The 23,158-nt window shown below is 43.1% G+C and overlaps 1 protein-coding gene across 1 annotated transcript; it reads left to right on the top strand.

Moving 5' to 3' along the window:
- The first annotated feature begins 3,128 nt into the window (after positions 1-3,128).
- Positions 3,129-22,262, top strand: LOC142588652 (AB hydrolase superfamily protein YfhM-like). The gene is made up of 7 exons (XM_075700478.1): positions 3,129-3,198; positions 13,096-13,326; positions 14,311-14,441; positions 15,651-15,763; positions 20,418-20,595; positions 21,053-21,189; positions 21,844-22,262. The coding sequence occupies exons 2-7, from the start codon at positions 13,138-13,140 to the stop codon at positions 22,260-22,262; spliced, it is 1,167 nt and encodes a 388-aa protein (XP_075556593.1). The 5' UTR covers positions 3,129-3,198; positions 13,096-13,137.
- The last annotated feature ends 896 nt before the right edge of the window (positions 22,263-23,158 follow it).

Raw genomic sequence — 23,158 nt, 5'->3', positions numbered from 1 at the left:
CCTTGTGAGTCATCACTGCCTGCAGCATTGCCGTGTCGTCGTAGACCTAGAGTTGCTGGTAAGCTTCACCCAATTAAAGCCATAAAAACACTGAATAGCCTTTCAGTCTTGAGTGCTGTTGCTGTGGAGTGGACAGTGGGTAAATCTCACGCTTGACAACTGGGTTGAGAGCTCGCTTGTAGTGTTCGCCGATTCTCATCTTCCCAAGCTTCTGTAGAAACGGAACCATAGGTGTTGATGGCTACATCCACCTTTGGTGGAAATGCGAAAAGTTTTGCCGTAACTTGTGCAACTTCGACGTGGCTTGCTTGGTCAGTTCACTTGCTGCTGCGGGCCCTACAAAGAGAACATTCACCTTAAATGAAAGACGGACGGCTTTCCTCGTTTGGTAAATGTACACTTGTTTGCTCATTAATAAAGTAAAGGCCGGACAATGAAAAACGGCAAATTATCGTTATACAGAAACATTTACGGCACACAGCATGTGTCGCCTGCATGTGTTACAGTGTTTCCTGTGATGACACGAGTTGCACATTCAGTTCTTGCATCTAGTTTTTTTTTCGCAAGCACCATGGATCGCCTTTCCTGCGTTGTCGGCTATATATCCACCGATGGACAACATGCGAGGAGGCGACTTCATGCCACTTCGCAAGGCGATATGTCAGCACTGTGGCTTCAAACCATCGCGTCATCGGTATCCAATCGGTGCCGGCATCTATGCATTTGCGGCCGCCACTTCACGCGGGAGGATTATTAGCGCAATGGAGAGCTTTAGCATGCCTGGTATTCGGGTAAATAGAAGCGCAAGCGGAGTGGATCTGGCAATTTCGCCTGATGAGCGTAGGAGCAAACACCAATGGCCTGCATGGTGCCCAGCCATCCAGCCGCACCGAGATGAATCAGACAGAGAGGCAATATAGCAGTAACCAAGTGCTTTCTGCTTGGTTACTGGTGTAAACTTTCAGCAGAAACGTCACTGTGAATACATCGACTTTTCGAGCTTTTAAATTGTTTTACACTTGCTTACAGCAATAGTACGTCTGTATTTGGTGGGTAAAGCTCTAGGCCACCACGTTGTTGCGCTGTGGAAACCACTCAGCGCGTTCACTTTTTCGATAATTCCCTTCATTAGAACGGTATTAGTATGGAGATACTTAAGTTTACGCCTACGCCCCTCCGGTAAAACGCCCAGCTCGCTTGCGGATACCGGGATGCCGTGCCCACTCTGTGCTGCGTACGAAAGCTCGCATCGCACGCCGCTTGCACAGCTTTCGCGGGGTATTCACTGAATGGCGGTTCGCATGGAAGTTGGGGAGGCTTCTCGCGCTGACTCCAAGGAAACCCTAAATAGACGAGAAGACGTAAAATCATGATAGAGAGCGAGTGAAGGCAGAGTTTAGCCAGATCACTCGGCTGAGGAGCTGAAGAGAAACAAAATGACTAGGAAAGACGGTAACTCGTAATCGTCTGCTCCTCTCTTAATATGAGGCGCTTCCCCTAAATCGTAGCGTTAATGTTTTACTGTACCTCTAGCCTACGGGTCTACAAAATTTGTCCGAGCTCTTACCGTAAGTTCCCACCCGTAAATCTGCATTTCTGTCGCACTGAAACACAAGCCACGCTGCATCAATACTAGTGCGTCAATAGACAGTTTTAGTTACACGTACGTAGAGGCTTCACGTACGCAAACGTGAAAAGCCTACGTACCTTACGTGCACGCCATCTGAAACGCTTTTAGCTACACGTACGCGACGCACGCCAAAAGGGACCCCGTAACTCCATCTATCGGGAAATGTGAACACGGCGGTAGCCAATTCAATCCTGCCACCGTGTTTCGATGCGAGCCGTCTGCGCACGCGCGGCCCGCTATCGCTTGTTCGTGATCTTGCGGAACTCCCGCGCGAAGCTGTCTACGTGCGCAAGAAACGCACGCAAAGAAATGAATCTCACGTACGTCCGTGAGACCAACGCGCGGCCGCTACGTTTTACGCATGCGCACTGCTGACACGTAGAAGCTCTACGTACGCAAAGCCTCTACGTACGTGTAACTAAAACTGTCTAATATGTAATGCTCACTTGACCAAGTTACGTCTGCTCAAACACTGCATTGCACTTGTGTCGCTAGGATATTATTCGCGAAAAGTAATATTTGATTTGCGTTTATCCTTGCATACATTTTGGTCATTAGCCTTACATTCCTATAACATCTGCCGTTATCTGTATTAACAATGCCGCAAACAATAACGAAAGCTACACTTAATACCAATAACCAAAGAAGTAATGAAACCAAGATTTCAAATTCTTAATTTTTTCCACGGCGTTGCCTTTAATGAGAACATGCTTGAAATTTACGCAACATGCGAATTCCTAACATGTGGGCAGGACCGTTCAGATATTGCGTATACCATGTGTCATATAAATTCATTTTCATGAACATTCAGTAAAGTTTTTCTACGTTTTTTGTACTTATTTTGTGGGCACCACTAAGAAGGTATTTTACACCATGAGCCATCGGCACCGTTTAACTTAGCGTGCCTCTGATCAGTTACAATCCCTATCACTTCGTACCGCAACCCCATGAGAGTGCACTTTGCCAACCGTTTGTTTCGTAAGCCGGCATACACATTCTATATCCCAGATAGCGGCATCCCCAAATTAAAACTTATCGCCCATTTTATCGCCGAGAATATGTGCACGTGTGTGCTACTGCTAATCCGGATCCGTGTCCGTGTGCGTATCCGTGTCTGTGTGCGCGTGTGAAACATCTGCAGTGCCGGGTAGTGTTTTACTTTATCACGGCGGCAGCAGTCGATAAACTTTCCGCCTAGTGCAGTCCTACACGTATTTGAAGAACAATGACGTTAGCAATACAATCTGACAAGGGCTGCTGCAAGATAGCCACCTTTTGTGGCCTGATTGTGTCAAGGATCAGATAACTTGACCTTCCTTGATATGGTGCATTTGCCAAGGCGAGTGCAAAAGGATGTTGCTCTAATTTCCCGGACTTCACATTTGTTAGGCGTTATGCAAGCCCTGCACATTATGAAACGTTAGTCACATTACTATGACAACGCCCACAGTGGTTCGTAATAAAAGGTCGTTTCGCCTGTGCTTTAAGTACAGCACTGCCCTAATTGACAGGGGTCTTACCCTGTCGTCTCGACTCGCCTTTGACGCCAGTGAAGAAAATATTTCACGGTAAGTGTGACGGCCACTTCAGATGCACATGTGCCTACCAGATCAATTACGACCGCGTAAATTGCAAGTTTGTCCATCCCCAATCTGCACAATGGGTTAAGAGAAAAGCCGTATCGGATAGCTCCGGAATAATTTTTACAAATTGGCGTTTTTTATGTTACACCAAAATCCAAGTGCACAAGCGTTGTTGCTTCTCACTCTCATCGAAATGCGGACGCCCCAGCCAGCAATCGAACACGGGACCTCGTACCGAGTGCAAAACGCCATAGCCGCTTAACCACCAAGCAGGTAAGAGTATGGAGTGCTAGTGATGCATTAGTTTTGCGTTTATTGCAGGTGGTTTTCGGTGAGGTCTTTCGCGTTCAGTTCTGGGCACATGTCTTTTTTATGAAATCATGTTTCCTATTATAACACAGTGCACAAGCGTGAGCGATATTTAATGCTTGTTACCCACCGACTGCTAAAATATGGCCACCTATAGTGAAGTGCAACTGAATGAGAAAACATAACTGAGAATAAACTCCTAAAAGCAAACAGGAGAAACCGCCTATTTAATTGGAGCGCGGAATAGTTCATTCGCGTATCAATAGAACGCGCTATAACGAGAAAAATAAATGTGACTCTTTTACTGCGGTACTATGGTAGGTCCCAAATCTGACGTCTTTTGAGCCCCGCAGCAAGAATAGAAATACAGCATAGGTATAGAACTAGCATGTTGTTGGCTATGATTACACTCTGCAAAGCGACCATTGCATATTTCGAAAAACCTGTGTCGATCCGTCCATATCCTTTTCTCACAGTGATGGCGCGACGTATTATGTCAATGGATTTAGTAACTGTGAACCCCAAAACTTCTCCTGAATCATGAATCGTATCTTTCACGGCAGGGTGCCTCTAGATTCTCGGTGGTCATGGTAGATTTTCAAGGACCTGGTTGCTATAAAACGTGCGCTTATTAATTGAGGAAAAATTCCAACATCTCTTAAGACACATTCGTGCCTTAATGAACACAAATGAGCATTTCCATTGACTCTAGGCACGAGCACCCTGTGGGTGAAACGAAGCTGAGAGCCTCAGATGTGTTCGTGCGTTGCAGGTGTCCTGCAGAGTTTCGCAAGCAAACTAGGCCTTGGGCTACTTCATAGATAAGCTCGAAGCACGCAACACAGAGCAGTAGTGTTTTAATGGCATCGCTGACCGTACATCGTGAAGAGAATAAACCTACCCGCTTTTACCTGTTCGCGTGTATTTGAGTGCTTGGATACTTCGAAGGAGCGAGCTATCACGAACGAATCAATGTGTATGCGGCCCTAAGCCATGTCAATTGAGGCAGTCAAATGACGAGACAATTCATGTGGTACTATAAGCTGGACATATATGCACGTAACGATTAACACGTATTTTATGCTTGCAATCGATTAGATTTCTCCGTAATTTTCCAATTTGCCAATTACATTCTTTACGTGGCCACGCTCGCTGCATTTCAATTACATTTTTCTTTTCTTATTACGTGTAACCATTTACATTATGGGAGGGAGAGGCTCAATGCGTTGGCGGGCTAGTTGGTGCGAATCCATGAATACTTTGTTTAGCGCAAAACGACAGGCACAAGAAATACGACCCCTCCCCCCCACCCCCCAGGACAAGGCGCTACTCTCGACTGACATCATTTTATTGCGTCACTCCTTTATAGACCGCTCAAACCAGAGGAGCATGTTGGTGGTTCCACCGCATGGTGCTCACTGCGCATGTTCCTCTGGTATGAGCGGTCTATAAAGGAGTGACGCAATAAAATGATGTCAGTTCAGAGTAGCGCCTTGTCCTGGGAGGGGGGGGGGGGGTAGTCTTTCTTGTGCCTGTCGTTTTGCGCTAAACGAAGTATTCATGGAGTGAGAAGCTGCAACAAGGTAGGCTCACTTGAGAGCAGGAATTTAGTGGGAGCTGCAGCAGATAGGGGGCGGGGGGGGGGGGCAACCTAGCAGCCTATTTGCGCATCTTCAGACTGCCAAAGCCGGGTGCTCAGTATTTGTTTCTCATATTGATTCTTGTTAGCCGATGAATTTTTCTAGTAATGGTATTTCTGGATAGTAATGGTCACTTAGGTAGTCAATGCTACTAAACCACAAAAGGGCATTCTTTCTTCCTTTTCATGGGCTCAAAATAGATCGTCCTCTGAAAGTCCAACTAAAATAATACCCTGTGCTTGATAGTTAAAAGATCCAGACGCTGAGTAACCACAATATTGTGTGCGAATTCTGTATGCGGTAAACCATCGCGTTCCGCCCCAGCGTCCTCATTGATCCAACTGGTTATTCTGGCGTTTTCCTCCCTTTTCCTCCAACATCACACTTTCATTGTGGCTTCCGATGACTTCACAACAACGGATAGAAACAACCACCAAAGGAATCTTTAAATGCGTTTTTTAGTGTACGTAGGTAAGCAATTAATCAAGGGCTGCAGTGGGCAAACAGAAAGCGCGATGCCAGCTCCTTTTTATTGCGTGATTCGTGCAATAATAATGAATACGGAGTAAAGTAACGCAGAAGTGGACAATTACTATTGAGTAATTCCTCAATTACCTTGGTGGGGCTGGCACTGGTAACTTCAGTTGATAATAGATTAGAAAGAAGTAATGTAATAGTAATCGGTTACTCTTCTTCCTTTAGGCATTTCAGATGTCAAGTGAGTGGTCATGTTCAACGATTGAGAACAAGTCTCAATAAAACTGTGTATATAATGACTGAACTATACTCCCTGTAGTTTTCACAAGGAGAGCAAGTGTGTACAATACCTGGCAGCGGAAAAGCGCAAAAAGCCAAAGGAAAAGAAGGGGCACACAAAACAGCGCTCTCCTTCTTGTGCTTCGTCATTTTGTGCAATTTCCCCTTACGACTATCTAACGAATAGCCCAAGCTGTCACGGTCTACACTGTCACTCGCATCCTATGAAGAGTGCGAATGGGTCCAATGTCGATGCTCATTTGGCCTGAAGAGGGCAGGCGTAACGCTAGCACTTTGGTACGACGTAACTTTCGTGGAACATATGTCTGCAGGAGAGCTAGCCAAAAAAGTCCTGCTTTGAGAGGAATGAGCATTCGGACGCGTCAATTCGCCCACGCGTCATGGATATCTATGTATATATGTATGCATGCATTCATGCATATATGTATGTATCTGTCTATATAAATATGTGTATATATATATATATATATATATATATATATATATATATATATATATATATATATATATATATATATATATATATATATATATATATAGTTGTGGCTGAGGAAATCACGCTGGCCCCGCAAGGCTGGTCGACCAGCCGAAACGTCAGTGCAACATATTGTTATTGAAAGTGCGTCATACTCTCCTTTCCTTCATATATATATATATATATATATACTCCCAATAATACTCTACCGACAAATTTAGTTCACCAATTCGCCAATTCCAACAGGCCATTGCAATATTTGCCGCCCAGTACGTCAGACGGTGGGCGTTTTACCGCCCACCGTCTGATGATATCAGTGTATACCTGGAATTTATTGCAGAAATGTTACACTACTCAACATTTCATCAGTATAAGAGTCTAATAGGCGGCGACGTTAACATAAACCTTCTCAATGATAATTTGACGTCCCGGCAATCCCTTAACAAACTTTACGCTTGTGGCTAAATAACGTCATTACTACGTCAACACGCGTAACGACAACTTGCCAGTCCATACTAGACTTGTTTATCGTCAGCATAGAAACTGATGTGAGCGCAGCTGGCACGGTATGCAGCGGCGTAAGTGACCACTGTCCTGTCTTTATTGCTTTTCCTAAAGCTACTGAAAATGAAATAACTTGCCAGGATTTCGGTAAGCATAGATGTATGTCTAGCAAAAATATGACCTCATTCCGCACGCGTATGCTGCGGGAAGATTGATCTTCTGTTTACGATAAGCTAGACCCAAATGAGAGCTATCGTGAATTCTTCTCCATATTCACTAGTCATAACAACACATCTTTTTCTTACGTAGGCACCCAAAGCTAACAGAAAAAAAAAGAAAACCTGGGTTAGGGCGCGCGCATATCAAAACGATCAAGAAAAAAAGTGGCCTTTTTAAGAAGTTTTTTTCCACACGCGATATTAAGGAATTTCAGGCCTTTAACACTTACAGAAAGAAACTAACTGCCGCGCTGAAAAAGGCAGAGGCCTCCTACTACAACCACATGTTTTCTGAAATCTGTTGACGGCGCCCCAACCAAGTCTGGAAAGCCATCAATCAGGCACTGAACCACAAAGCTGGTAAGAATACTCTAACGGAAATAACCATTAGGCGGAACAAACTTTGCGGTGTGCATTTAGCCGAGAACTTTAGTGAGCACTTTGCTAATGCGGTGCAACCACTGGGAAGCATTGCTCCCCCCCCCATACTCACATCACTTACCATAATACTGATGCAATCTTTCTCGAACCTACAGATGAAGCAGAAAGAGTATGCATATTTCTTTCGCTAAAAACGGTAAAGCTGTCGATGCCGATGGATTTCAGGTAGAGGCGATTAAGCACGTAATTGACCTCCGTGCTCCTCGTCTATCCTACGTGTTTCATATAGCCTTTCAGGCTGGCTGTTTCCGAAATCTCATGAAAATCTAAAAGTTTCTGTTATATTAAAAAATGCAGATATTAATGATGCTAATAATAACAGACCAATTTCTATAATTCCTGTATTCTCCAAGCGATTAGAGCAGATAATATTTAGCCGCAAAAAGCTTCTTTAAGAAACACAATTTACTTTCGGAGTATCAGCATGGTTTTCAACGTGGTAAATCTACACAGACTGCACTGTTACCTCAAAAGCCACAGCACTTGCTCTAGGCTTGGTTGGCATGCAAAACAACCCTTCGATAGGTCATTATTATAAGCGGAATACGCACACATACATAGATGATATACTCAGGCAGAAACCACGATAGATGGTCACCAATGTAAGCGCTAGCTTTCTCGCGGGCACCGCTGCTTATCCGTATACCTACCCGACGGAGTTGCTTACTGCTTATGGAGCTGAGCTGTTAAGAACGAGGTTGCGGTATCGTATGCCGGCCACAGCAGCCGCATTGCGATGAGGGACAAATGCGAACACACCCGTATACTTAGATTTAGGTGCACGTTAAAGAACCCCAGGCTGCCCAAATATTCAGAGTCCATCACTACGGAGTACATCGTAAGCAGATAATGCGTTTAGCACGTAAAACCCTGGAGTGCATTATCCCCATGCCATCCGCGAATCGCCAAGTCTCGAGGACACATCTGCAGACACACGGAGTGGTAGCCTCATTAGGAATCACCTCGTAAATGACACCACCAGTTAGTATATCTCGCAATCGCAGCACCGCCGTCGAAGCCCTGTAGCAACTATCCCTATTCCTAGTATCCCTACTACTACACATCAAGCGGCCGCACTCACTGCGCTAAAAATAGGCGCTATGAACTTAATATATGCAAAGCTACCTACCCCTGTCCTTCCATGTTCACTATCCGTTTCGTAGCCGCACATCTTAATATTTGTTTCTGTTTCACGTAACGCGACAACATCCGATTCGTGTAAGGAAATTGGAAACGACAAAATCTACTTCACCTATGCACATGAAGCAGTTAAAAATATACTGCGCAAAATATTTCACCTTCTTTCTCTTGGCTGTTTCTCGTTACACGTCACATTGTAGGTTCCTACAATCTGGCTGAATTTCCTGCGCGTTATTTGAGGGACTAAAGCACTTTGAAGTCTTCTATTTTAATTCCTACAAGGGAATTCAAAGGCGTGTTCACGGTTCTGCTGCACTCGACACTATTGAAACACAGGCATGTTGAAACCTCTCGAGTTGTCGCTACCCTAGTTGATTTATGGTGTGCGGAGATAAATATCGGCCGCTTTGCTTACAACCGTTGTTTAGGCTTGCGTAAGATAATTAAGTGGAAGTTTTATGCGGTATATTGCTTTTTGTGTATAGATATTCTCAAGAAATGCGTCACCTGTGAAAAAAAAAAACAGCATCCAGTGCCACTATTTCTTTCCAATGACCTAATACAATGAAGTTAACAAAATCAAAATACCCACATTTTAGCTACTGGCAAATTTCTGGAAAAGCATAAGCAACCGCAGCAGGCGACATATATCATTCGTTGCTCCACTTCCTTCTTCAATTTGCAAGGGTGACAAGGCGTGCAGGTGGCACGACGCACGGCACAACGTGAACAGGACCGTAGTGCACACAGCTTCTTAAAAAGCGGCTTCATGAAGTAAAGCCGGGCTGAAGAAACGTTGTACCCTTTATCGCTTCGCTGCTGAGAGAGCCACGTGCATGTGGCATTCCTTACCATACAATGTGATAAACTACGCCAGCCGACAAAGCGACTCACCGCCCGAAGTGCCACTTGCCAGCACCGGTCAGTTCGGTCCTTTTCTCGGCAACAAAAGCACCGTTGCTTGTAGTTAATTTAAGCAATCTCTCCTTGTTGGCGTGACAGTGCTCTGCAGCCATGGATAACACTATCCTGCGCCCCACGTCATGAAACTATTTTTGCTTTAATTGTTTTCTAAACAGGGGTGTTTCAGTTTTCATCGACTCTTACTGTATCCTATATTCAGTTCTTGCAAACCATGTCCTTCTTTATTCATATATTTCTTTTACTGTTCTAATTTCACTCACATGGAGCATCCTTTCAGTCACTTGGAGCACTGACAAAAATATAACGCCTGCTCTGTCTTTAGGCGAAAATTGCGGTGGCGAGCCTACATATCCCAAGTTCTGGTGCTTTTATGTTTTAGGTCTTATTTGGGTGTTTATATGTCAAGAGTTCCACACTTCACCCGTTGACTTATACGACATCCCTTAGGTAAAATTTTCATGAGAGCATCTTGGGCTCAGATGCGTGACACGAGTGAGAATAATTTCCGCATGTTTCTTCTACTCTTCACAACGAAACGGTGAATTATCTTGCGAGAAATCGAAGTCAGAGAATCAGCGCCTGATAGCTTTTAATCAAGCTCTGCAATCGCAGAATGAAACCGAGACAGCAAACGTGTTGATGGTTGAGCAGTACTCTTGGCTAAATTATGTTGAATTGAAGAATAACCCATATAATTATAAAAGCTGTAGGGACGAAAGGTGTATGTCTCATCATGGACAGTGATATTGATGTCGTAGACCGAGTTCCAGGGAAGCTTGCAACGGCTGAGAAAACTATCATTCCAAGCTATTCCTCACGAACTAAGAATGAAGATTTCGTCACTAAGACACGAAAAGCTGGACTGAACACTAATGGCCTCGGCTTTGGTGGATCTAAAAGTCGCCCTCTTTATGTTCACGACCACCTGATGCTGAAAAAAAATGATGTTCCCTAAAGCGTTGAAGCTAAAGAGGAAACATGGCTGGATGTATCTGTGGACGGATTACTGCAGCATTAAAGTGAGAGAGTCGGTTGATAGTCCTGTATTGCGCATCGCAAAGGACACAGACCTGTCTGTATTTAGCCAGACGACATAGTTAGTCTCTGCCAATCAGCTATTGCAAGTTAACCTTTATAACACTTGAAGATGTATTACTCAACAAAACTTCGTCACCGCTTTTTTGAAGGCCCAGGTTTATCGGCTATCCACTTTAACGCACGCAGTCTAAGAAATCATTATGATGGCATTTAAGCTTACCTGGCATCCTATGACTACCACTTTTCCTTCACCTGTATGCCTGGGAAATGCTGTTATCTTGCAATAAAAACTGATTCCTACAACACTACGCACCTGATTACTGTCAGCCACAATTTAAAAGGTATTGTAGAACTGCTATCGTTGTATCATCTTGCATAAGATAAAAACGCCCAAACGACCTCCACTTCTCCGCTGACAACACTAAATCTATTTGGATTGCAATTGATGTCTAACATGCACTATCTGTAACAGAGTGGAAAACTGGGCAGTCGGTTTGCGTGCATCTTGAAACTCTAGAAGCGCCTCATCCTGTCCACTATCTTCGTTCTCGTCTTCGTGCGCTTTTACGGTTTCAAGTTACGCAATCTGGTGCTGAAATAGCTATCCTAGCTTGCATATATCGCTCACCATCATTGTCAGTCTCTTTGTCCTGCTCTGCACTATACGAAAACCTACACAAGATACCTGGCGAAAGAAAAAAAAACGTTTTTACTATCGGGGATATAAACGTGAACCTTCTGGATGAAGCAAAACATATTACGGTTGAATACTCAAACTGTTTTGATGGCTTCTGTAATCAGCATCTGTTTACCCTGCCAACAAGATGCATCACAGGTGGCTAAAATACGCTAAGTGAATAAAAATTTACCTTACTAAATATCTTGCGATGAGTGTCGTTTAATACCACTTTTCATTACAAGTTACGATTCCATATTTTGTCGCTTGTGATTTGCATCACCACGAGCTCAGCGTCCTTTCTATAGGTACTTGTTTACCAAAGTTCAATTCATAGATTCAAACTCATCATTTGACTAGTCGACGATAAAGCTGCAATGAAATGCAGAGCTAGCTTTTGTGACTTTTTAATCCGTAATACAGCAATGTGTCCATGATGCAAACACTTTTGTTAAATGTACTAAGATGTTTCCTGCGCCACATAACCAATGCCTCACACACAGTTTGCTAGTGCGCATGCGGAAGAAAGGCAATATGCAGAACAAAAGCTAAACCTTGCCCATTTAACTTCAAATTGCAGAATTGACATTCTTGCTACAAAAATATGCTAAACAAATTGCTGAAAGATGGCCAAAGGAGGTACTGCGAAATGAAAATAATGAAGCTGGACGTATTACTATACAGCTAAGTCTCTTAAACTCATTTTTGAACAAGAACTGGCAAATAAGTCAGATTTGCAACCCTAGGGCTACTTTCCACAATCCATTAGACATTGAAATTTAATTTAACAATTTATTTCTGTTAATAGTAAGCCCCTTCCTAACAGCCCTGTAACAGCAGCCCAGACACGACCGCAATCTTTTTTTGTTAGTGCATTCAGGATAAAATACACAACGTTATACAACAAATAAAGGCAAAGAGTGCTGATCTTTAATCAGTACATCCTAAATATTTTACTGATATCGCTGCTCACCCATTTTTATGCGTAACAACCTTGTATTTAAACATGGTATATTTCCATATAAACTTAAGAAAAAGCCAAAATCGTTTCTGTACTTAAAGATGCCGATAGGGGGTGGATTTCTAACTATAGTCCTATTGCTATGCTTTCCGTATTCAGAAAAATTTAAAGAAATGTTTTGTAAGGCGTGTAACTTATTATTTAGCGAAATTTGACCTTGTTTGCACCAGACAGTTTGGCTACCATGCAGGTTGCTCTACTGATCTTGCGCTTCTTTCATTCACTGATCGAATTAAGGACTGCATGGGCGAAGGTAAATATACAGCAGCAATGTGTATGGACCTCACGCAAAAGCGTTTGGTTCAATTCTTTACAGTGTATTATTCCTTAATTAAATGCAATCGGTGAAGTGGAACTGGCGCTGGCTTTTGTTCACGATTATTTAAGTAGCTGACAACCAGGTTGTTAGCATTCCTAAACAGCTTATAATTCTTTATTATAATTTTAATAAGATAGCACTAGTTATAAACAGCTGTTATAATTAGTGCTGTTGAATTTCTGTTTGGCGTCCTTGTTGGCGTTGCTCTCTTTGCTGCTCGCGTGTATTGCACGTAGCACAAGAACAACGGAAGTTTAAATAATGAAACTTTTCCAAAGAAGCAGCGAAGATGTATTTTGCACACACACGGACGTCATAACTGCGATCAGATGAGAGATTGAGACGAGTCTTTGGTACAGCTTGACATCCAGTGAATTTGCGTGCTATTTTCTCGTTACAGAGTGTGCCTCTAACCAGGGCCTCCTGCAGAAGTGCCATCGAGATGGCGCTCACCTTTTTCGGCCAAGCGCTGTTCTTCGCCATAGCAACAGCTATGGGCCTCTGGATGCAGGGATACGTTAAGATGCAGATCGCTGTGCACGGTCCCTCTGTTCTCGTTCCCGCCAACAGAACGGAACCGGCAGAGTTCTACAGCGAGAAGTTCGGAAAGCACGCATATTTGACGGCAAACGTACGTACACTGTCCTTGAGAGCATTTCCGGTGAATATAAGCCTACTGAATGCACTCGGTGTCGATAATGACCAGAATTGAGATTTGAGTAATGTTTGGTGGCGGGTATATAAGTGACGGATTCTTTTTAGTTTTGTTACTTCTGAGTCAAAGAGGTACATGACAGAGTGCTCGTCATCAGCAAGCGAAGGTCAAACGTCTCCGAACAAGGATCGTATATGAAGAGTAAACAGTTTTTCTCGGATGAAATATGCTAGCCTTCTGGACTTCGTTTTCACTGAAAATTAGGGAAACAAAGTGGTGTGAGTCGGAGAGAAATATTCGACGAACAGCCCGCACAATTAAATATAAGCGTTCATACTGTTATCTGCTGGACAAGTTGGTGCTACATTCTTCGTAACTGTGGTACAACACTTAACGCTCCGGAATAATCAACAAGGGAGAGTTCAGAAAGCTATTGACACACAGCAAGTGCTTGTCACTTGCGATGCATGTTATGGAACCAAATAAATATCAGAAAAAATATAACTGCCACAAGAAAGCGATAAAATATATTCTGAGACAATAATTACGATAGTGCAACAGATGGTATTTTCTTCATTGACTTACAGATCTTTGTAGAGGGAGGGGGATCCGGAAGGAAAATCGTTCGGTTACGTAAGAAGTTCAGAGAATCAAACATGGCCACCCTTGTAACGTCGAGATTATTTAGGTTCTTTCGCTTAACACAGAGCTGTCCGGCGGTATGAGGTCAGGAGCTTCAGAACAACAACGTGGAAGTACCTTCGCCTGACGCTTACGATTTTTAAATATTGTTCAATCTTAACATGTAAATTCCTGCAAGCAATATATATTTTCTTAGAGTGGGTAATGACGCCAGAATAATCATTGCAAGACACTGTAGCCGAAGATATACTAGAAATAGTCTATATGCCCATTAAGAACATTGTTGGTATATTTTGCCTTCTGTCTTCTCTTTTTTAGAACATTACATTCCACTATGTGACCAAGGGCTGCGATGTTGAAAACCGTACAATGCTGTTGTTCTTGCACGGTTTCCTGGACTTCTGGTTCATCTGGAACAGACAGATACCAGAGCTCAGCAACCAATTCTGGTACTTACGACGTCTCTGCCTTTCCTTCCTTTCCCGAAAAAGAAAGACACGACAAATAAAAAATAATCCACCAAATTAAAAATCGCGAGGTCCGTCCCGTGTTTTAGATAATACAGGAGAATCCTGATAAGGAGAGCTTTAGCAAAAGTTTAGCAACAATTGACGGAATGTTTCGTTTTCCTTTCGTCAAGCTTAGGTCGGCCTTGTCCTTCCCAAGAGCTGTTCCTTACTTATCATTTACGCAACGTCTAAATGTACGTGCAATCCCTGTTCAAGTATGTCAATGGAAGAGGGATTGTAAATTTTCAGGATCGCTGCATGCGAAATGAATTACTTTTCCCTTAAATTAACACATCGCTGCTCTAGCAGCCTACATTATTATAACCATTCTTGCCTGTTTCAGCCAACACACTGAATTTTTGAAAATTGCCTTTGTCAGGTAACACAATTCTAGATCGGCAGCTGGTCCCAGTCGATGAGGTGCAGATTACCCGCAGAAAAACTTGAATTACATACAAGGACTTTCCAAAAAGTCACTAATTCTGTTTTACCTAATTACGCTTTGCGTCATGCTGCAAATTATAAATTCTAGCAGGAGAGATTGCAAACCATATCCTCTTGAAGATAATTGTGTGGATAGCGCCACTTGAGAGATATGTGTCGTCAAACTTGCAGCAAGAATGCGCTCTAATACCACTTACTATCCTAATAAAACATCGTTTTTTTGCATGGAAGCTAAAAGTAGCCGGAACGCCAATGCATTTCTCCACAAAAGTCGGAAATAATTATCTCTAAATTCGTGTCATCCTGAGAATTTGGTACATGCGTATTCACCCTGCGAACACACACGTCTGGTATTTGTAAATTTCAATATATTTCATAGGGTAATTAATTGGAAACTTAGATTTTTATTTACTTATTACCTGGCCTCTTGGAGTAGGTCAGGTCAGCAACTAGATTGGTTCTACGTAACATATGCCATTTAACAAAATTGAAATTTCGCTGGACACTCGGTGTTGCGTAGGAAATCAAACTTTCTGGGACATCCCTCCCACGAGTTAAAGCAAATATTGAAGCTTGAAACGTTCTTTGTCACTTTCACGCTTGGCAGATTTTGTCGACGTTGCTCGATTATCGCCGTTGCTACTGATAATCTGAATGAACGTTTTATTACAAAAATTGCTGACATGATTTGCACCTTTCCTGCAGTGTTGTGGCTCCGGACATGCGCGGTTACGGTGACACCACACGACCGAGCGACACCGCCGAATATCTCATGCCGAAACTAATCGGAGACGTAAAAGGACTTCTGGACAAACTGAGTAAGTGTAGTATTTTTTTTTCGTCATGAGTGTTCAGCGACACATTAGGCATGTGCTAAGAAGCGGTACATACCAGTTGTCTTAACGGGACACTAAAGGGACAAATGATTTCTTCTGCATCAGTAAATTACCATTCTACAACACCAAAAACAAGACTCTTACAACTATAAGACGTTCGGTAAGCCAGAAAAAGCGGAAGAACGAACTACGGGTGGCGACGCCTACATAAGTTCCCGCACCTGGGGGCTGTGACGACTTGGATTTTGATGGCATCTTGTAGGGCCTGCTATTTATACATAGCTGTACGGATTGACTACATTGTGTTCTAAAGGAACCAAATATTAAACATGGCAAGTTTCGGGAACCTTTATTCAGCCAACGCGACCCAAATGCGAAAACATGCTCAGGAATCCCTGACGTGATGCTGACGTACCGGCGCTGGGGTTTCGGCGCGAAATTCAAATACTGATACTTGTACCTTCATTTTTTCATCTAATAATCAAACTATTATTTTCAAATGACTGCCTGCAGGGTTCTCAAACAATGCTTCATTAATAAAAATTGATTTCTTGTTTCGCTTTAGTGTCCCTTTAATGCATCTGCCCAAAACCCTCATCAGTAGGTCATCACTTTCATGCAAAGGGTGCCAATGTATCTGCTTGTAAAAATCGCGCAGAGATGAATGCGTAAGACAAGAACCTCGGTGAAATTAGTTGCACTCTGGATGCTGTTAACGCCGATTACCGCATATTTACTGCGAGACCTTTAGTACCATTTTGTATGGCTTCTGTAACGCTAAATTCTTCGCGCATTTCGCCAAGTATATTGCGCAGCAAACGCGGACACTAAAATGGGGCATGTCTCCGAAACAAACAGGCCGGCAACATTGCAGGGCCACACGAAAACGCCGCGTCATAATTATTATTCACTGTACAGTTAAGGGAAGCATAGTCACCGAAGTCATTCGGATATCTTGCAGCCTTTAATGCTACATTACGTTTCTTCAGCACACATTTTTCTTTCACATCTCAGGTGGAAGAGAACACACACTGCTTCAGTATAGTGCAAGTGGTATTTCATATAGACATCTATGGAGAAACTGGGGATTCTAGAAATTTGTTTTTTTGCTGTAACGTAACTGAGAAACACGATAGATTTGAGACTGGTGTGGGTGTTTTTCTCTCAGATACAAGTCGCACGTTGCTCACCTTGATATCATAGCGCTATCGTTGTGAGGCTAGATCCGACTGTTAGCGTCACAAGCCCTAATCTATGGTAGTATTATTGCCGGAGAGAATCAGGATTCGAGATATTACAATAAAAACTCCGAGAGCCCAAGAAAAGGCATAATAACATTCATAGTCGGCGGTGTAGTAACCATACTTGCAGCTCCATGCATCCTTTCAAGGCTGTCGCTGAAAAGGATTACGCTACTTTTTCCAAATATTGTTCCTTGAAAACATTCTTACCTGCCCACAATAGAGAGAGAGCCGCGGAAGAAATTGCTGGACTCTGAACGCACTACATCGACGGGAGGCACCGACGAATTATGACGAAATAGAGCCTTCTGTTACGGCTTGTAGCCTTGAGCTATTCACGCTGATTTTCTGGTAGTTTAAGAAAACGTCTGCAAGGGAGGCCCCGTAGTGTGCTGACGTGGTAAGAAGCGGAATTTTACAGCGCTACACAACAAACAACATTAACGCTGACCAAAATGACAGCACCTTTTTGAAATGGTTTGTGACGTGAAATTATCCTACCTGCAATGATGTACGAGACAGAACGAATGATCATGCCGTTATCCCGTGCACTGCTCTAGTGCTTCTTGCCTGATCTTAAAGACAATGAAGAACGAGAACAGCACATGGTGTGCTACTGTGTCGTTTTCTCATCGTTCTTCATGTATGCAGAACATCAAATATAGTGGAGCGCTTGTAAAAATTAGAGACTCGGTTCTTAATATCAGGCATATTTGTATTGGGAGATATAATACAAGCACCAAAATTGAACACAAAAACGCATTGAATTGAAGGCAACAAGAACCGAAATTCAGCCGCCGCGGTCTGTATAAAACGGGAACTGGATCACAACTGCGCAACTCTAAACGCCGCTTTATTCGCAACTGATCACAACTGCGCTTTATTCCATAATATATTAGTGGGAGTTCGTATTGGAGCTCAGTGGTTTTTAATTTATTGAAAGCACTTCGTGCATGTAAACGGCATGTCAATGGGAACTAATATATGCGCTAATTACATCAGCGTATTCATAGGAATACTGGAATCAGGGTTTCCTAAATCTGCTCGTTATACTCATCGTTTTACAAAATGTTCACAAACCACACGCTTCTAATCTGGTTCCACGGTGAGGAACAGTCTCTGAAGTTCTTTTCTCAGTTCGTCAGTCCACCCAACCATCGCGTTTTCCTCTAATGTTAGGCTGCCGCAATAACCTTTTTGGATGTTAGCATGAGTGTGCACAAAAACAAACGTATCACATCAGTTCACAGAAATTCAAGTAATAATCGCCAACACTTCTACAAACAGCAATTGTTACATTACAAACAGCCAGCGCGTACAGCCAAGCTCTGCGTTTTAGGCGGATATGCACTAAAGAAGAGGACTTTGCATCGAACTATGAAGAAGGCGGTAACAACTTAATACACCAGCGTTATTCTACCTCTTTTTACAGCGACGCGATTGAAAAACCGGCCCCGTTGTCATGCGCTCCTCGAAAGCAAACCAGCTTCCCCCGATTTGCAGAATAACCTCATGGTGAAGAATTCAGTGTTACCAGCTAACATAAATCGTTTCCTCCAGGAACAACATACCAGACTCTTACAGAGCGATCAAATGCTTCAAATTGCCCTTGAACCTCTGCGGCCTGTCTACAGAGGTGTCACCAACCTCACACATGTTGTCACGTCTTCCAAAATTAACTCAGCTAACTTCAAGAACTGCCACAATACGGAAATCTTCGATGCAAATTCTGCGCGAAGATGGGTATCACTAACATTGAGAAAAGCAACGTGTCTTCATAGTAATAAAAAATCTAAGCCCATTCCAAATGCAACCCTTGTTACCTAGTATATCTCCTTGAATACATCATTTTCCGCGCACAACATATCGGACAGACGGAAACCCCTTTGAGGCTACGCCTAATTAATCACATATCACATGTACAATCTATACCTGAGCTCCTTATAACCTAACATGTGAACACACATGGCTACCATGTGCAAAACAATAAGAGGCCACTACATTAAAATGAGGATTCTTCATGTACTATGACAGAGAGCTTGCGACTCACTTCGAACACATAAGTTCAGCACACTTTCAAGAGGAATTACTGAGAGCACAGACAGGCTGTCATGCGTACCCAACTACCGAGTGACTTGTTTAGAAGTGCCCCTACATGTTTGGGGCAGCAATGAATATATTTCCTCTGCTTTATGCATTTACAAGTTGTTATTTATTCTCGCCTAGCATGTTTAAGAAGCTATATGCATATTCCCGCAGCTTTCATTCGAAATTCTCCCCACCTCTTTCTCTAATATTGGTCCTTATTATTTTAATTTCTCACATATTTCCTTATTGTATTCATAGGCTACCTGTATTTTTGAATTCTGGGTTTATGATTTCAGACGCTACTACGCTTCTATTCATTTGCGTTAATGTGCGGGTCTTGATATTAGTGACGCCACTGAATGTTCGCGCGTTTTTACTCATGAAGCCGGACGTTTCTTCTTTTTTTTCTTTTATTGGATATGCTCCAGTCTTGCACACAAAATGTAAAAGTCGAAGTCAGGGTGCTTCCAATGGCACTTTTGATAAAGGTTCCACCGCGACCGAAACATTAAAATGGAGTTTGTGCTTGCTTTTCTATGTGCGTCTGCAGTTATCTTACTTTAATCGACACCGAATCGGAATAAACACTTGCATCACATTTATATATATATATATATATATATAGAAATGTTACAGGAGCGCGAAATGCGTACGTATAGACAGACGCACGCAGACAGAAGAGAAAGAACTTTGAGATGAACCGACGAGGAGCCGAGTGGCGGTGGCAGCAGAATTGGATCCTATATATATATATATATATATATATATATATATATATATATATATATAGTTTTGGTTTATGGAGACTGGGACCTTTAATTGCGCGAGAACGTCCTGTCGCACACTGTCGGCACACCCGGGCATAGGGAACGCAGCCCTCTGTTATTTGACAAAGCCTGCGCGCACTCTCGAGCAAATCGTCTTTGTCGTCACCATCGCGTCTCAATTGAGACAGTGGCGCGGCAATAAATACATCATAAAGAACGTTCCTGTGTAATTTAGCCCAGTGCCTTTTAATGCGTCTGAAACCATGGCTAACTGATGTTGCCAGGCACCTTCATCATTTTTTGTGATCCTTGATTCAATGACGGTGCGATGTCGCGAAGACAAGCTTCTTGAGAGCCGCTGAGGGGAAACATTAGGGTTTTATCATACCTTTCCCACCTGTTTGCCTTTTACAATATTTCCTACCTAAATTGAGTGATTACGGCTTTTTGGTTTTTATGCCACGCGCTTTTCCCGCCGTGGATGACTGGAGTACTTGTGAAAATACTAAGCAAATACTACATTTCCTTTCTCACGTTCAGACCCCGACCACAAGCGAGAAGTTGTGCTCGTGGGCCACGACTGGGGCGGCATGATCAGCATGTGCTTCGCTACTTTGCACGAGAAAATGATCGACAAGATGGTGCTCATCAACAGCATGCATCCCAAGGCCTTCATTAAGCAGCTTTTCCGCAGCCCTACGCAAATGAGGATGTCATGGTGAGGCTTCTTGCCGCTCTAAAGGAGAGTGATGATTGTAAGCCTCTCTGTTAAAACGTCTTTAAAAATATAGTTTTCACTGAACATATTTTTTTTATTATCAACATTTCAACTCCTAATAAAAGAGTCAGGAAATGTGCACAGAAAGATATCGCTCGCTACAATATTTAAAACCAGACAAAATTCGAAGAAAAGAGCATTGTATTAGAAAGGCGCAAACTCCTCTCACACTGATAAAAACAAAATTATAGAGCTACCTCAAATCTTTATCGTAAGTTTTCATTATCGTAAGTTTTCAAGAACATTTTCATTTTGTCGTTTATTTTTAGCCATTAGCAGATTGTCGTTGGCCGCAGTGTGGAATCCATTTGCAGACGTGTTACTGAGACAGTTTCTTCGCAATACGTGCATCAACAACATGTTTGTCGCCTCAGATATGTACGTTGTCTTTGCGCAGGTACCAGCTTCCGTTCCGACGCCCTGTAGTGCCCGAGCAGTACCTGATCCTGAAAGACTTTGCCTTCTTTGACATGGTACACAAGGGCTTCACGAAGGAGGAGGAATACGCCCACAAGTACACCTACTCCAAACCTGGTATGCCTCCTCTCAGTTATTAAGCTTTCACGTCTCAGATTGGAATATTGACCTATAACACAAAAGTGGAAATTCTGGATGGAAATGGGTGGCGTAGTTAAAACGCTAGAGGAAGTACTGATGACATATTTGAGCGCACTGCAGTAGTTCAATTACAAGGGTACTCTTATTCCCAGTTCTTCCCAATCCAGGTCCCAGAATACCTCCTGTAAACACGCTGTGAATAGCATTGGACACATCGTACATCGCTGCCTGACGCCCTTCTTTATTGGGATTTTGTTTCTTTCTTTATGGAGGACTACAGCGACTGTGGAGCCGCTATAGATATCTTTCAGTATTTCTATATACGGCTCGTCTACACCGTGATTACGTAATGCCTCCATGACTGCTGAGGTTTCGACTGAATCAAACGCTTTTTCGTAATCAATGAAAGCTATATATAAGGGTTGGTTATATTCCGCACATTTCTCTATCACCTGATTGATCGTGTGAATAGGGTCTATTGCTCAGCAGCCTTTACTTATATCCTGCCTGGTGTACGTATGGTATACGTATAATCCTGCCTGGTAGATGTACATGTGTATGCATATGATCCACGCAATGAAAAGTTCCTTTCTGAGGGGCTCTAAATTTTAACATTTCTTCTTCCCGCAGGAGCACTGACCGGTACCATCAACTACTACCGCGCCTTCAACAACGACAGTGACCAGTTGAACAAGATACCGTACCGCAAAATCAACGTCACCACACTCATGCTTTGGGGCAAGAAAGATGAGTTTATTACCGAGCCCGTCGCCAAATACAACCAGGAGTGGTTGTCGAATTCACTGGTGGTCTACTACGAGGGAGCTGGTCACTTTGCCCAGCGGGAATGCCCCGAGCATGTGACCGAGCGCATCCGCGAATTCGCTAGCACGGGCAACGTGAATGTGGCCGAGGACACACGTTGGTCGTGGTGGCAGTCGGCTAAACCTCCATGCAGCGAGTCCAAGGTAGCAGGTGCTGGGTGGACACCCCAGGGTGTTCCTTTCGTTCCTGATGGTGCGGAGCTTCCCGAGGCTATGAGAGGATAGATGACTTCAGTTTCCGCGACTTTACTGTTTGCAGTCGTCAGAAACTAAAGCTTTGAATAAAGGCGCTAAAACACAAAGGCTTCGGATATTACAAAATGAGCCTATCGCCCTCCACTAATTGCTGTGCATGTTATGGAATATCAGTACTCCCTGCAGCAGAAAAGAGAGAAAATACGAGACACACAGCTTTTTCTTAGTGGTAATAACGGGCATTGTGGGATCGGTTGCTTTCAATGCTATGCGGCAGCTAAAACAACAGACTTCACAATTATGAACTACAGGGCAACAACTATTTGTACTGTAATGGCTCTTTATCTGAATACGTCATTCTTATGCGGCACAGTAAGTGCGCTAGCAACGCAATTAAACACTTTATGTCTGCAGGTCCTGGCTAAGCACTAGTAAATGTAAATATTTGCGCTATAAAAGCACAGTTCACAAAAATATGGTAAGTCAGTTCTCATTCTCGATGACCAGTTTCAAGACAAAACACACAGAAGTTAGCAACCGACTAAGTGTAGTTATTTGTGTGCTTCATCTGAGATGTAATCTTTCAGAATCTGAACTATGCTACCCCACTCGACCCAAATTTCCATAATATGGCAGGGCAACGGGGGTCACTAGAAAACCTCGCGCCTTACATGTGCCAGATGGAGACATAGAAAGTTTGAAGACGCTACGAAGCAAACTAGCGTTTCCAGTTTGCTACTCTGCGCAGGCAAGCTGTAAATGGTTTAGAAGAATTGTGAAAGAGCCCGTAAGATTGATTTCCCAGGCCGAATTCACTTAGCTAAGCTGTTGTTGCGCAATTTGTTATCCAGAAAGACCTCTGGCTGATATAAGTGTGCTCCCGAAGAGGCAGCGTAACCGAGGCCTGGAAATTTCCTCCGAGAAAT

This window comes from Dermacentor variabilis, chromosome 7 (assembly GCF_050947875.1).
Source record: "Dermacentor variabilis isolate Ectoservices chromosome 7, ASM5094787v1, whole genome shotgun sequence".
Lineage (NCBI taxonomy): Eukaryota > Metazoa > Arthropoda > Arachnida > Ixodida > Ixodidae > Dermacentor > Dermacentor variabilis.
The sequence above is the reverse complement of the archived record's forward strand: the minus strand, read 5'-3'. Positions and strand labels throughout refer to the sequence as shown.